Source organism: Musca vetustissima, unplaced genomic scaffold, assembly GCF_032173495.1.
Source record: "Musca vetustissima isolate MV318-11 ecotype Yass unplaced genomic scaffold, APGP_CSIRO_Mvet_v1 utg4481, whole genome shotgun sequence".
NCBI lineage: Eukaryota > Metazoa > Arthropoda > Insecta > Diptera > Muscidae > Musca > Musca vetustissima.
This window is the reverse complement of record NW_026883244.1, coordinates 173,630-189,005: the sequence shown is the minus strand read 5'-3', so window position 1 is coordinate 189,005 and position 15,376 is coordinate 173,630. Positions and strand designations below refer to the sequence as shown.

The 15,376-nt window shown below is 32.3% G+C and overlaps 2 protein-coding genes across 2 annotated transcripts; both read left to right on the top strand.

Moving 5' to 3' along the window:
• The first annotated feature begins 262 nt into the window (after positions 1–262).
• Positions 263–1,217, top strand: LOC133330093 (CCHC-type zinc finger nucleic acid binding protein-like). Its single transcript, XM_061538562.1, has one exon. It carries the CDS (start codon positions 422–424, stop codon positions 872–874), a length of 453 nt encoding a protein of 150 aa, XP_061394546.1. The 5' UTR covers positions 263–421; the 3' UTR covers positions 875–1,217.
• Positions 1,218–10,957: 9,740 nt separating this feature from the next.
• On the top strand, positions 10,958–13,912 carry LOC133330099 (mitochondrial potassium channel-like). The gene is made up of 3 exons (XM_061538568.1): positions 10,958–11,194; positions 11,251–11,397; positions 13,493–13,912. Exons 1-3 carry the CDS (start codon positions 10,958–10,960, stop codon positions 13,910–13,912), a joined length of 804 nt encoding a protein of 267 aa, XP_061394552.1.
• Positions 13,913–15,376: the final 1,464 nt, after the last annotated feature.

Below are 15,376 nucleotides of genomic sequence, written 5' to 3'. Positions count from 1 at the left end.
TTACAAAATTAAAAATAGCGCAACTCTAATTACTCTCTCAAGAGAGAGAAACTCTCAACACCGATCCCGATCCCGACAAATATAAAACCACGCTTAGGCGTCATGTGTCTGTTGTTTAAAAAGTATTACGTTTTACGTTGTGTTTTATACTGGCGTTTCAGGTTTAGTGTATGCATTTCATTTTCCGGCTTGCGACCGGCTGATCAAATTTGGCAGCACTGGTGGTGGGCATTGTTGGCATTATTCGATGTAAGAAGGAGGCACTGTTGGACGAACAAGCCATTTCGTCGTTTGTAGTGTGCGTGGAGTTGGTGAAGTGAAAGACATTTTCACTCCGAGTCCGCCTTGCATTTAGTTGATTTATCGTTTGGATCGTTGCTGAGTCCGTTTAGCTGGTAAGACATATACATAACACATCAGAATGTCTATGGCTTCATCCACGTGCTACAAGTGTAATCGTCCGGGCCATTTTGCCCGCGACTGTAATTCCGGAGGAGGTGGTGGCGGCGGCCGTGATATGAGACGCGGAAATAACCGTGAAAAATGCTTCAAATGCAACCAATTCGGACACTTTGCCCGTTCCTGCCCCGAGGAATCTGAGCGTTGTTATCGTTGCAACGGCATCGGCCACATATCCAAGGACTGTGCTCAACCCGACAATCCAACGTGTTTCAACTGTAACAAAGTTGGTCACTGGGCGCGTAATTGCCCCGAGGCGTCCAACGATCGCGGTTCCAGTAATATTTCATGCTACAAGTGCAACCGCACTGGTCACATCTCCAAAAACTGTCCAGACACGGCAAAGACATGCTACGGCTGCGGCAAAAGCGGTCATCTGAGACGTGAGTGCGAGGAAAAAGGGAGCCGTAACTAGAAAGCGGTCAATCTCCATCACTGCCGATTGACCCCATTCATTTCCTTCAACTTTCCTGTCACCGTACCCAATCTGAAAAATGTTTTAAAAATTATTAATCCCATTTATCCCCAAATCCCGTAATATCTCTTGAATTATTCCAAGCTGCAGATGCAGCCAATCAAGTATACCTATATATCTATGTATGATCTAACCAACTGCACTGTAGTGCAGACAATCTCTCTTCAAAGTAAATTGTACTCTACTTTGGATATAAAAAGTGTCCCAATGTGATACGAGAATAAAAAGTGGATGGATTGAATGAAATTAAATACTGAATAAAATTAACAAAAAAAAAAGAGAATCGCTGTGAACCATCTCAATATGCTGCATCAATTTTTCTTCCGCTATGCCCAAGCAAACTCATCTGGAGGCCCACTCCCCGTACATTGGAGTGATTCAATTGACTTTAAAATTTCTTTGGAGCGTTGTGATGCATAAGGAGAATTAAAACCATCTCAGAAGCACTATGTTTATTTACTTTCAAATTTATAACATAAAAACTAACATAAAAAACAAAAAATTTCAACTATCACTGTGATTGTTTTTTAATTGTAAATTAAAATACTGGAGCTGCTGATTTGAGAACAATTAAAATTGGTTTGTTTTTTTATTTTCATCGCCATTTTGCCCTTGAGCAGTCATATTTCTCAAACTTCCTGCACTCGAATTTTTGTTTCATCTCAGATGATCCATCTATTGGAGTGCCCTGCTTCGAAGGAAGAAATCACATAGAAACATATGACGAATGTACCGAATCAATAAAACATGTCGGTATATTTCGCATGAGTTTGCTTCGATTTAATATATTATGCTGCTCTCACTGCTGAGTCACCGGTTATGCTGGTTCCGCGAGCGAAACACATGGCAAAGCAGCTGATTTTTTTTGCACGTTGCATTGCTGCTTTTAGGCAAGTTTGGCGACAACTCGTTTTTGCCTCTGTCGACCGACAATTTATTGTGTTCCCAAATGGGTAAATAATGGGCAGACGGGCATCTGATGTCTGGCAAAAACTCGTATACATAACTACTGTGTATACGTATGCATATATCATACACGACACGGTGCTGATGGTGTGTATGTATGCGTCAAATGGCTCTATTATTTGGGGTGCATTGTATGATTCCCATAGTGAAAAGAAAGGTACAGTTACAAGACATCTTATATACAAATCTATACATAGATATCCACAGGAAAATAAGTGGGGATATAAAAAATTATTTTTTATTTGTAAATTAATTTATACTTGTTACGAAAGTCAGCTTCAATTATTTGGGAAATTGTTAATTGTGTGTCCTTAAGAATACATATGGCTCTATTTGGTAATTTTTATATACATAGTACAAAATGTAAATAATTTACAAAGGAATAATTCACAAATGTGTAGCGTTCCTGTTTTCAAGCTGATTACTTTGCTTATACATTAGAGATTTGGCTACATTATACATCAGGATCATTGGTAGTATGCAAACAAAATGAGACATTTGTTATTTTTATAATAAAAATACGAAGTAATATCCGTCTTAAGAAGTCATACAAAAACAGTGCATAGACAATATTATGACGGCTTTTTAATGTCTTAATTTCAAGTTTCATTAATGACTGTCCCTAGAAAGAAGGTTATACAAAAGAAGTATATGTATACCCTACACCATACTATTTAATGATTGAATCTTAAAAAAGAGCTTATACATTTTATTAAATGAAAAGTGTCTATCTCTCATGTTTACCAAACAGTAGATGTATCTTGCTACAAAGCATTGGTCATATAGAGAGTAGATATTCGATAGTTCCTGTCTCTGCTTCTGTGCCCTTCTATAATAGTTTAGGTACATAGAAGGTATTAGTAAGGTTAATTATTGTTTGCTCAACATGTAAATTTTCTAGCAAAATTGTAAATGATTTTGGGGTATATTTCGCAGAAAAAAGTAAGCATTTCTATCACGAATCTACCAAAAAATGATTGTTTCTGTTTCCTCTTCATCCTCCACCTCAATTTACTCCCATTTTGAAAAAGGAGATCTGATTCTGCAGTGACCTGTTATGATCCCAATGGTTGTCTATGTTCTTATGACTTTCTCGTCATAAAAAAGTAGCTAAGGGGGTCTAACCGTGTCATTAATTGACTGCGATCCACATCGAGTAAGCTCATCAGTTATTTAAATTATCTTTATGTTACTATAACCTGGAACCCAATAAAGTCTAACAAAATTTCGCATACTCCTCGAAACAGATTTACAATCATGAACAACACTAGACTTTAGACTATCGACAGGATTGCTAAAAACGCTACAGTTTTTAGTTTGTATGAGTTCCTAACAGAAAACTCCTGCACCCGTGCCTTGTATACATTGCAACGTTAAGAGGAGGTATTGCTGTTTACATTCCTGAAAATCAAGGGGAGTTGACTCCTAGACCCTTTCGTAGCGCCCACCCTGACACCGTGCATAATGTAGGATATTATTGGTAAAAATTTGCCGCTGAACAACAACACCATCGGCATGAGTCACTATTTTTCTTCGCTGTTGTTTAAAGACTTATAATCCTACGATAAGAGCCATTGAGTAATATCTTTCATTCCCTTCGGTGTCGCTCTAAGCTGAAATTATAATCAATAATACTTTCATTAATAGATATGTCGTATTAAAGCAGAAAAAACAATGCTTTGGAAATTCGGGATTGTGTTTAGGACAACCTTGAACCACTAGGTATTTTGGGCAAGAGCGTTCTTTTGCCAAATAACACATCCAAAGGTAGGGAGCACATCTGTGTCGTACAACCAGTATATATTTGGTTGTAATCCGAGTTAATTCCTGTGGAGATTTAATTTTAAGAATATGGTGGTTTTTGTACATCAAGCTTAGTTCCGAGGTATTTGGTTTTCAGAGTGATTTTACGTGAGATTTACTCCAAGAAACACTAAAAATGTCGAACATTGCTGGTAAATATCACACACTTGGTCTGTCCCCGTACTGCAAGAATCTACGAGTTTTTACTATTTTTTCGATATCATAAAGGAAAAAAGTGTTATCGTAGTAAAAAATAGTAGATTCTTGCAGTACTATTAACATATTCCTTGTATTCAATAGAAATATTCTTTATGAAAGGCGCTAAATATAATTTTCATTCCGAAAGCCTTTCCCCAACATACTTTATACATACGATAACCTTGAACATATTTAATGATTGAACCTGCACCAAACCGATATAACCCATTTGCAATACCAAACACCCAAGGATTCCAAGTACAAAGATTGTGAAAAATTGATATCATCAGATAGACAGACAGTCAAGCGGACACGAATAAGTCGATAACATAGAATTTTATTTTGATCACGAATATATATGTATATATACTTTAATATTTCGAGGTGTTGCTAACGGAAAGACAAATTTAATATACACTCCGCCTTATGGTGGAGGGTATAGAAAAACATTCCTTGTCATTTATTTTTAATGCGGAAGAATGTATAATCATTAAATTTTATATGGAATACATGATGGGAAGTGGAAGTGTCATGGTACAATTATACAAGATAGGGTATCTTTAGTCTACGTTGTGTTATAATGTCAGAATGAAACAAATGCAACAAGTCGTTCTGTTCGCTTGACAGATTTCTAACATTTTACTAAAAAACGCGAAAAATGAATGGAATGTCAGTTTTTCTTTTCAAAATCGAGTTGGAAATACGATTTAGATATTGATTAATCCACAAATCATATCAATGTTGTAAAATTCATTTAAAAAAATGGATTTTAGAATATATAGCATTTCCACATTAAATGAAACCTTTTACAAATTAAATGAACCCTTTTCCAAATTAAATGAAACCTTTTTGCAAATTAAATGAAACCTTTTCCAAATTAAATGAAACCTTTTCCAATTGAACTGAAACCTTTTACAAATAGAATGAAACCTTTTCCAATTGAAATGAAACCTTTTACAAATAGAATGAAACTTTTTCCAAATTAAATGAAACCTTTATTCTTATCTAAGGAAATATAATATTTGCAGCAATTTTAAACCAATATTTGAAAATTAAATCAAAGAATATTAACAAATATAGTTGTATGGCTATGTAATTAACATAAATATTCTTTAATTCGGTGTGATTTTATTTAATATCTTTACTACATAAAACTAAATAAATAGTAATACAAACTGGGGTATTTCTTGACATGTTAATAAATAAATATTTAAGAACAGGAATTGAATACCCGGTCCTAAATGCGAAATACATATTTGACTTAATAAATTGTTGATGATAAGGTAACTGCTTATCTTAATGAAGGGGTTCCCGACTTGCAGCTTGTGGGATTTTCAAAACCATGTCCATAACGTAGTTAGAACAATCTTGCCGAGTAAGCTTTTGAATACTTCGCTCGATTACATCAACAATGTTATGTTCCATTGAAACGTCACACAGCTCAGCTCTTGGACATAATTTTATTTTTGAAAATGCATTTTCGATTGGATTTAGCATTGGAGAATAAGGCGGTAAGAATTTAAGGTTGCATCTTTTGGATTCGATCAAATTTTTTATGTCATGTCGCTTGTGTATTTGAGCGTTATTTTCCACTTCTTGATTGACTTTCTCAAATTTCAAATTTTTTATGTCATGTCGCTTGTGTATTTGAGCGTTATTTTCCACTTCTTGATTGACTTTCTCAAAAAAATGTCTATAAATAATTTAAATCTGTCTGCATTGACACTGGAATTAGAAACGATTGTGTGATGTACAACTCCCGCGTTGTTTATTGCCGCAATTATAGTGACATGACGACCTCTGACCGTAGGCAACACAATGTGTGCTCTTGTTCCTTGTCTTGAACGGGCTTGGGTTCTTCGTATGTGAAGGTTAAGTCCGAAAAAACATTTATAAGAAGATACAAACAAAATTTTGGAACATTGAAGGAAAATAAGCGTGGAGGAGATAGAACTAAGTTGTTGACACCACAAGTTTTAAGTCTGATCGAGTTCTATATGGAAAGTCAACCTGGAATTACCCTCAAAGCCATAAAAACTAAACTGTTGAGAGAAAATGAAATAAATATTTCCACAAGTTGCATAGAATATGGATTACGGAAATTAAAAATTACGTTTAAGATTGCCTCTATTGAAATAGAACGAAAGAATGACTTCAGAACATTAGGCTTGAGACAAAAATATGCTCAAGACTTTACAAAATGGATACCCCAACAAGGAGAAAAATTAATATTCATTGATGAGTGTGGATTTAATCTTCACATACGAAGAACCCAGGCCCGTTCAAGACAAGGAACAATAGCACACATTGTGTTGCCTACCGTCAGAGGTCGTAATGTCACTATAATTGCAGCAATAAACAACGCGGGAGTTGTACATTACACAATCGTTTCTAATTCCAGTGTCAATGCAGACAGATTTAAATTATTTATAGAATTTTTTTTTGAGAAAATCAATCCAGAGTTGGAAAATAACGCTCAAATACACAAGCGACATGACATAAAAAATTTGATCGAATCCAAAAGATGCAACCTTAAATTCTTACCGCTTTATTCTCCAATGCTAAATCCAATTGAAAATGCATTTTCAAAAATAAAATTATGTGCAATAGCTGAGCTGTGTGACGTTTCAATGGAACATAACATGGTTGATGTAATCGAGCGAAGTATTCAAAAGCTTACTCGGCAAGATTGTTCTAACTACGTTATGGACATGGTTTTGAAAATCCCACAAGCTGCAAGTCGGGAACCCCTTCATTAAGATAAGCAGTTACCTTATCATCAACAATTTATTAAGTCAAATATGTATTTCGCATTTAGGACCGGGTATTCAATTCCTGTTCTTAAATATTTATTTATTAACATGTCAAGAAATACCCCAGTTTGTATTACTATTTATTTAGTTTTATGTAGTAAAGATATTAAATAAAATCACACCGAATTAAAGAATATTTATGTTAATTACATAGCCATACAACTATATTTGTTAATATTCTTTGATTTAATTTTCAAATATTGGTTTAAAATTACTGCAAATATTATATTTTCTTAGATAAGAATAAAGGTTTCATTTAATTTGGAAAAAGTTTCATTCTATTTGTAAAAGGTTTCATTTCAATTGGAAAAGGTTTCATTTAATTTGGAAAAGGTTTCATTTAATTTGGAAAAGGTTTCATTTAATTTGGAAAAGGTTTCATTTAATTTGGAAAAGGGTTCATTTAATTTGTAAAAGGTTTCATTTAATGTGGAAATGCCATATATATATTTATATTTTTTCAAAACATTACATACACAGTTATTTTTAATAGGGAAACATTTCAAAATCGCTCTCAGAGTACAAACTAATTTGAAAAGTTCGGGAACGCAAATCTAGTAAATATGCAAAAATTAGATGGCAATACTTCAAACCTGTTTACCATTTGTACTCGTTCAAATAACTCGAGTAAAAAGTTCACAAGGGGAAAGTTATTTTTATTTGTTTTCTCTTAAATTTGGTTTTAAAGTAACAAGTTGCAAATCTTGTAAAATTTGTAGATTCTTTTAGGTTCTGGAACTATTTTGTATGCGACTTCGGCATAACAAGCCACAATATGAAAACAATTTAATTTATGAGTTGCTATGAATAATTGTACATTACAGGCCTACCTAAAATTTGACTAGCGCGTTCGACGTTATTTACCACAAAAGTAGAACACATGTATTTATATGAATGTTACCGAAATACGTCGACGTACGAAGTTTTAAAGTTGAAAATTTTCAACTATGACAAAATGTAGTTTTGTTTTTTCCTTTGTTGAAAATAGAACATGGTACAATTATAAAAGGTAACAGCAAATCCCAGCTGATTTGATTCCAACGTAATACTAGTGTCAATATGAATTTGACAAATTATGTTTTTAAAAATCACCCAACAGGAAAATTGGGAACGCATACAATTTGAAATTGTTCTTTATTAAATGTGCTCCAGTTTTCAATTTACTCAATCTGCCTGCTGGGAAAGTTTCAGGAAGCAAATCTTTCTTCAAGGAATAACTCGCTATTCCCAGCATTTTCATATGTGTTATACATATATGTGGCAATTGCACAATTAAAAGAAAAGATGTGGACGCGATAGAAATATAAATTTGAAAGATTTTCATTCATGTTTTTCAATTTTTATTTTGAGGATTCGAAAATATTTCATTTTCAAAATAAAAATAATTTGATGATAATTTGTTTGTTTGTTTACATTTTTCTGTCAAATGAGTTGACACTAGTAGAACTTACAACAACAAATTTCCATGTGGTTGTTGTATCGTTTTTTGTACAACAACACTTGCTGTTACCTTCTATTATTATACCATGAAAATAGAAACAAAACATAAAGAAAAGTCCTGATTTATATTATATTTATATTTATTCAATTTATATTAGGCGAGTTTACTTGCGGCAATTTTTATCGTTGTCTTTTGAACTTGCTCCATGCGTCTATACAAGGCAATTCGGTTTCCAAAAAAATTTTTTATTTGTTTTTTTTTACATTTAAATATATATAAAATGTCAACAAATACGAAATACACAAAACGAATTGCCAGAAAATTATCGGTACGAGCAATTTTTTTAATTTCTATACCCCTTGCCCCTCTCTCCAACAAACAAAGACTTGCCGCAAGTAAACTCGCCTAATCTAAATTTGGACAAACATAATTTTATCAAAAAGAAATATTTTAACACCTTTTAGAATATTTTAATTTTGTTTCGCGATTTGGATTAGTTTGCTGAGAGCATTCGACGTATTTGGGTAATACCATGGTACAATAGGTGAATAACAAAAAATCAACTATGTACGTGTGGCCTCTTCTGCCAAAAATAAAATAAATATACGCAACAAGTGTTTGTGTTTATTTGACATTTTTTCAACACAAAACTAAAAACGCGAAAAAATTAATGAAAGTTTCATCCATAACAAAGTAATTACTTCCAGACGAACATGTTAAAAACATAATTTTCATTTCAATTAAATTTGAATATTTTTCAATTTATTTTGAATTTATTTGACATAGTATTCAAAACATTACACACACATACACAAAATATGTATTTTGATTTGATGGAACAAGCCACCTTGAGAAAAAATTGTAATCAGTTAGTAGCTGGGCCCTACCTTGTAATAATTATACCATGGGTAATACGGCCGTACAAAAAATTTTGCCATAGTGGGGAAGGTAAATATTTTTGTACGCCTCGTTGTCAGGAAGTGGTGTTGATGTATGGAAATGGTTTTAGAAATTCGTACTTATGTGTATGAAAAGTACTACATGGTACTCTTTGCATTTAGTTGAGCCTATAGGGATGAATCCCGAAAATAGGTATTAGGATTACCATTGGAATACAGGATTGAGGTGGCTTTAAAAAATCGTACTTTTGTATACGAAAAGTACTAAATGGTACAAAATATGATATAATTTGGATTTGTGTGAACAGATAGAGATTCTGAAATTTGGAAAACTACTGTTAGAGTGCAGGATTGAGATATGGATAATTTGTAATTTTGTGTACTAAATGGTACTAAATATGGTCCAATTGGGATTTGGGTGAATGGATAGAGCTGGAATCCTGAGATTTAGAATATAGATTACTGTTGAAGTGTAGGATTGAGCTATGGAGACAGCTTTGCAAATTCGAATTTATCTGTATAAATAGGACGAAATTCACTAAATATGGTTTTTGGTAACGCAGAGAGCTGGAAACGTAAATATTGGAATAATGGTAACTTGTGCAATGTAGAACTGTGATATGGAAATAGTTTTTTAAATGCATACTTATGTGGCATAAACGGTACTAAATTTGGTAAATTTTATTTTGTCTCAATTTTGGAATTGAGGTAGTTTTGGTTCAATTTGGATATAGGTGAACACATATCTTGAAAGTGGGATTTAAAATGAATGTTGAAGTGTACTTACTTCGTAAAAATGGGTGATACTAAATGTAGTTAAATTAGAAGTACGTTTGATATATAGAGGTAGTCTTGAAAATGTATGCTTTTGTGTTCGAAAAGTGCTGAATTAAATTAAATTTGGTACCTGTAGATCGTTACTAAAATAAATTTTTAGAATTCTGATCACGTTTGAATCTGTTATGGAAATAAGAAAGAAATTTCGAAAAATAGTGTTTATGTTTACGAAGAGTACTAAATGATAATAAGAAGAGCACTAAATGAAATTAAAACAAAAAACGGTGATGAATAAAAAAAACATTTTTTTACCCGACCATCTGTCAAATTTTATCTAGTAATAGGTATGTTCGTTTATTCGATAATTTGTACAAATTGTTAATTTTAGTCCATCTTTATCAATTTTAATGTTTAATGGTACAAAATCAAAATACAGTAACTATTTGTACAAATTATTGAGTAAACGAACATACCTAATATCTATACTATTTCAATACTGTGGATTCAGTTCACAGTAATGTATTTTGGCAGCAATATTTTGAAACAGCTGATCTTCCTGGACGACTAATACTAGATCATCGTTGCTTTTTCGGTGAATCATTCATTGAACCACTTATTTCGGAATGATACAAGGCAGATTTAATAAGGTAGCCGCATCAGCACAGCTGTTGGTACACATAAATGTCAAAAAATTTCTTGTAATTTAAAACCGAATAATTGAAACATAATTATAAATGAAAATCTGCAAATTTTGAATATCTGATCGTTATTACATTTATTAATATTTTCTGAATGAATTTTTGGAAAATAATAATAAAAAAAAAATTATTGTACTAAACAGTTGTGTGTTGTAATTGCTGATGCGGCTACCTTATAAAATCTGCTTTGGAACAATACAATTAGGGAGGTGAAGGACTTGATTCTGATTACAACAATCTTTTTATTTGGATATTATGAATCTTACATTGAAGTATCCATCGAAACCCACATAGTTCAGATAATATGTATCATTGAATAAAAAACAAGTAAAATAAAATTGAAGGAGTTTGCTATTTTCCATATATTTTAGTAATCGAAGTTATTGGAAAGACGGATTGGGTATCCATATTGCTCATAATTCCAAAACATGATTCGCACGCTCATATGCCGGCGAAATATTTACAATAGCAAAGTTCATAAAATCTCATATTATGAAACCACATTTGGGGTACGGCGGGCTGTATCACTTTATCAATCTACAACAAGTGGAAATGAATCTAAAGGCGACGAGGAAAAACTTCTGAAACGATTGGTTACATATGTGGAAAAGGCTACATATATGGAGGAAGTAAGAATTTCACAAGCTCATGTGATGAGTATAAAGGTTTGAAGTTTTCAACATAATATCACGACAACCATAAGTTACAATTCCTTTTATAGGGGCAATTGCTTGCTGCTGGTGAGGAGAAACGTTCGCTAATGCGCAAGCTGGAAGATATTAGAAACGAACTGAACCATATTTATAAAGATATGAAAATTAATAGGACAAAGGAGACGTATTTGGAATTAGCGCGACAGGAAATTGAGGTATGTCTTTTGTTGGTTGTTTCTACAGTATCGCGCGAATAATCGTAGTAGTCTTGTAATAAGTTGGAATCAATTTTAGAAGGTAGGGTTTCAAAGTTACAGTATGGTTTACATTAAATTATATGTAATTTCCATATTCACTAATGTATTACCCAACCGGTACCTCGAAGTAATTCTGAAAGGCTAGCTAGCCAAGTTTTAATAAAGGAACACATCTGGAACATAGAACATATCAATTCTGTGTATTAATTGTTTTGAGGGAACTTTAACGACCCGTACATGTCCTTAAAGACGACCGTCGTCGAAATTTTCACAAAAATTAAATTTATATTGTTTATTTTGTTTTGAAATCGAAATTGTTTGAGTACGAAAAAAAAATCCAGTAGTGCGATTCTGGGCTTAAGACATACGAGCTCAAAACATACGAAATATCAATAAATTTTCAAAATGCAAACTTGTTTTTAATTTTCAGAATAAAATTGAAAAACATAATGAAAATCTATCGAATATATAATTATATCGCTTCCATAGATTTCCTGTAATTGAGCCATTGCCAGTTGTATGTGTAACACACATCGGGAATTATTTTATGAAAAAAGATATAGTGCTTCAAATTTCTCCAGTAAGAAATAAACTAAAATGAATATGGAAGTACTTTGAATGAAAAATAATTTCGAATCTAATGCGTACACAATTTTCCTGCTGGGTCACTTTTAAAAGAATAATTTGTCATATCGAAATTGACACGAGTATTGGAATCAAATTAGCGGAGTATCACAGTTACCTTGTATAACTCTACCATGCTTTTGATGTTTTTTGTGGACAAAAACAAAAAAAAAAAAAAAAAAAAAAAAAAACGGCAGGCTATTCAGATTAAATTGAAATTGTACAATTATCATTTTACATGTGTTTTCTTTGCATGTATCAATTTTAAAATAATATCGTACTAACAATTTAAAATATATTTGAGAAAATATTCAAAATTCCATTAAAAGTGATTTTAAAAAAGTGCAGGTAATGTGGTACACCATATGATGTTAATGTGGTATAGTATAATTTTCACTTTTTTTACCAACCTATACCACATTTGTATCACTACTATATGTTTTTGACATGGCATGAAGAAAATTAAAATAGTTTTGATTTTTAAAATGAAACCCTTTCAATTAGATAAATAATAAACCTACCTAAAATTTGCCACAAAAGTAGAACACATGTATTCATGGTACAATTATACAAGGTATGACAGGTTGAGGTGAATAACAAAAAATCAACTATGCACGTGACATTTTTTCAAAACAAAACTAAAAACGCGAAAAGTAAATGAAAGGTTAGGATTTCTTCCCAAAATCCAGTAAGAAATACCATAAAATGTTTGTTTCATCCATAACAAAGTAATTACTTCCAGAAGAACGTGGTAAAAACATCATTTTCATTTCAATTAAACTTGAATATATTTCAATTAATTTTGAATTTATTTGACATTGTATTCAAAACAATAAATAAATATTTTGATTTGATGGAACAAGCCAACCTGAGAAAAAATTGTAATCAGTTGGTAACTGTGCCCTACCTTGTAATAATTATACCATGCATGTATTTATATAAATCAAATCACAATAACCGGGGTTTTTTGATATTTTATCCTGTTCTAGTTGGTATTTCGCGATTAAAAAATTGTCAGCAAGAGAAGACCTAGTTTAATTTAGCCTTCAATATGAACATCAAAATAGTTCATGAGGCCTCTGAGATAAAATATTTGTGTTTAATTATACAGTCAAACATGTATAACTGGCAATGGCTCAATTAAAGGAATGATGTAGAAGCGAATAAATATAAATTTTATGTTTTTCACGTTGACACTGGTAATTTTTACAAGACATTTCCATGTGGTTGTTGTATCGTTAAATTGTTCCTTATTGTAGAAGATTATAAAATTATTTTTCATATTAATGCAAAAAATTTCGATAAGCGACAACGCTTTTTATCTTTCCAACTGTGTTTTACGGCAAAACTACTTAAAAACGTACAAATGTGTAAAAAAACTTTTATTAATAAAACATAATTATGTTCTTTATAACTATTTTTCAAATAGCTTTGTGAATCGGAAAAACATTATTCTGATTTGTATAAACTGGCGGATAAGAAGGAGCAGCTGTTGTTTACTGAATTCTCAGCCGCTATTAATGCTTCGTATGAGAAAGAGAAACTTCACACAAACTTCATTAAAATTATGAGTATAGTTGGTACCGTGGCGAGTTCATTCATAGCACTGATATTTTCCATCTTCATGCACACATACCACCAGAAAATGTTTTTTAGTCAACGTACCTTGGATGAAAATGCTGTAAATACCGTGAAGGCATTGGAAGAGAAGGTGTCCGATTTACTTATTGAATGGAATCACCAAAAAACACTCATGGAAAGCAGTAGAAAAGAAGAGCAAGAATCATGGAGCAGTTACCTGTATAGGCATACACGATGGATGTATAGCTGGGCTATGAAGTCATCCTGAAAATATGTTAATGTTTGCGTACTTTTTTATTCAATATCTTTAATAATAAATATAATTTTATAAAACAAAGAAATAATTTAATATTTTCGAAAAAAACTATGGTTCGGTTTGCGCGCGTTTCTGTTTACAGATTAAAACTGCATTTATTTTAGACCTGTAGTGGAAAAAATGAATATTTTTTCGGTAAGTTAACGACCTACTCCTGAATTTCTTTTGTAATATATATTGTGATAAATACCAACTATATTATACAATAAATCACTTTGGTTGGACACCTGCGATTTATGTTATATCTAATAATAAACTCAAAATAGTAAAATCATCCTTATAAGATGCATATTACGGTGGCTCAATTGAGGCATGGAATGACATATGCAACCGTATTCTGGACAAACGCAAGGGAGTGATTTCATATGCGAAAAAATGCCACTTTCGCTCGATCCCCCTATTTTGTATAAACAGGGAAGAGTTAAAAAAATCGAAGTTTCGAAGTTTGCCCCATTATAATCACCCCTATTCCGTATGTCGTCGTCGTTGTCGACGACGTTTCTCTTACGACATCCCTTCGCATCGTCATCACTTCGACACTGATTTGGTATTCTGTAACACTCATGCGACGATGTCGACTATTTATCGATAATATCAATAAAAACAAAAATTTTGTTGCATATTTTTGGGCAAAAATGTGTTTGTATCCTTCACCGCACTGTGGCACAGGGCATTTTGTCTTGGTAAATGTGTTTGCAACGACCAAAAAGAAACGAGATAGACCCATAGTTACTTTTTAGTATATAGTATGTACATAGAATTATTTTTCAGTCGATTTATGCATGTCCCTCCATTCATGTATTATTTTAAACAAGTTACATGCCACCGTTATGATCCGAACGGGATGAAATTTGGAAAAAATCCATCCAATTGGGATGAAATTTTATTTCCACATAGACGAGTCCTATTGACATTGGTCAAAATCGGTTTAGATTTATATATAGATTCCATATATTTTTCTTTATTTACACTTTATTTTGTGCAAAAATGTGTTTGTATCCTTCATCGCACTATGGCACAGGGTATTATGTTTTGGTACATGTGTTTGCAACATCCAAAAATAAACGAGATAGACCCATAGTTACTTTTTAGTATATACATAGAATTATTTTTCAGTCGAATTATGCATGTCCCTCCATCCATGTATTATTTTAAACAAGTTACATGCCACTATTATGATCCGAACAGGATGAAATTTGGAAAAATCCATCCAATTGGGATGAAATTTTATTTGGCACATAGACGAGTCCTATTGATATTGGTCAAAATCGGTTCAGATTTATATATAGATCTCATATATTTTTCTTTATTTTGCATTACGTATTGAATTGATTCTAGAATAATGTATCCTGTTCTTGTCCGGTCATGTTTTTTGTTTTTTAATTTCTTAAAAAAAATTGTTCAAACACTTCAGTC

Coding starts and splice junctions, on each gene's coding strand:
- LOC133330093 (XM_061538562.1), top strand. CDS start 422: ATGTCTATGGCTTCATCCACGTGCTACAAGTGTAATCGTCCGGGCCAT.
- LOC133330099 (XM_061538568.1), top strand. CDS start 10,958: ATGATTCGCACGCTCATATGCCGGCGAAATATTTACAATAGCAAAGTT. Junction 11,195..11,250: donor CTCATGTGATGAGTATAAAG/GTTTGAAGTTTT, acceptor TTCCTTTTATAG/GGGCAATTGCTTGCTGCTGG. Junction 11,398..13,492: donor TAGCGCGACAGGAAATTGAG/GTATGTCTTTTG, acceptor TTTTTCAAATAG/CTTTGTGAATCGGAAAAACA.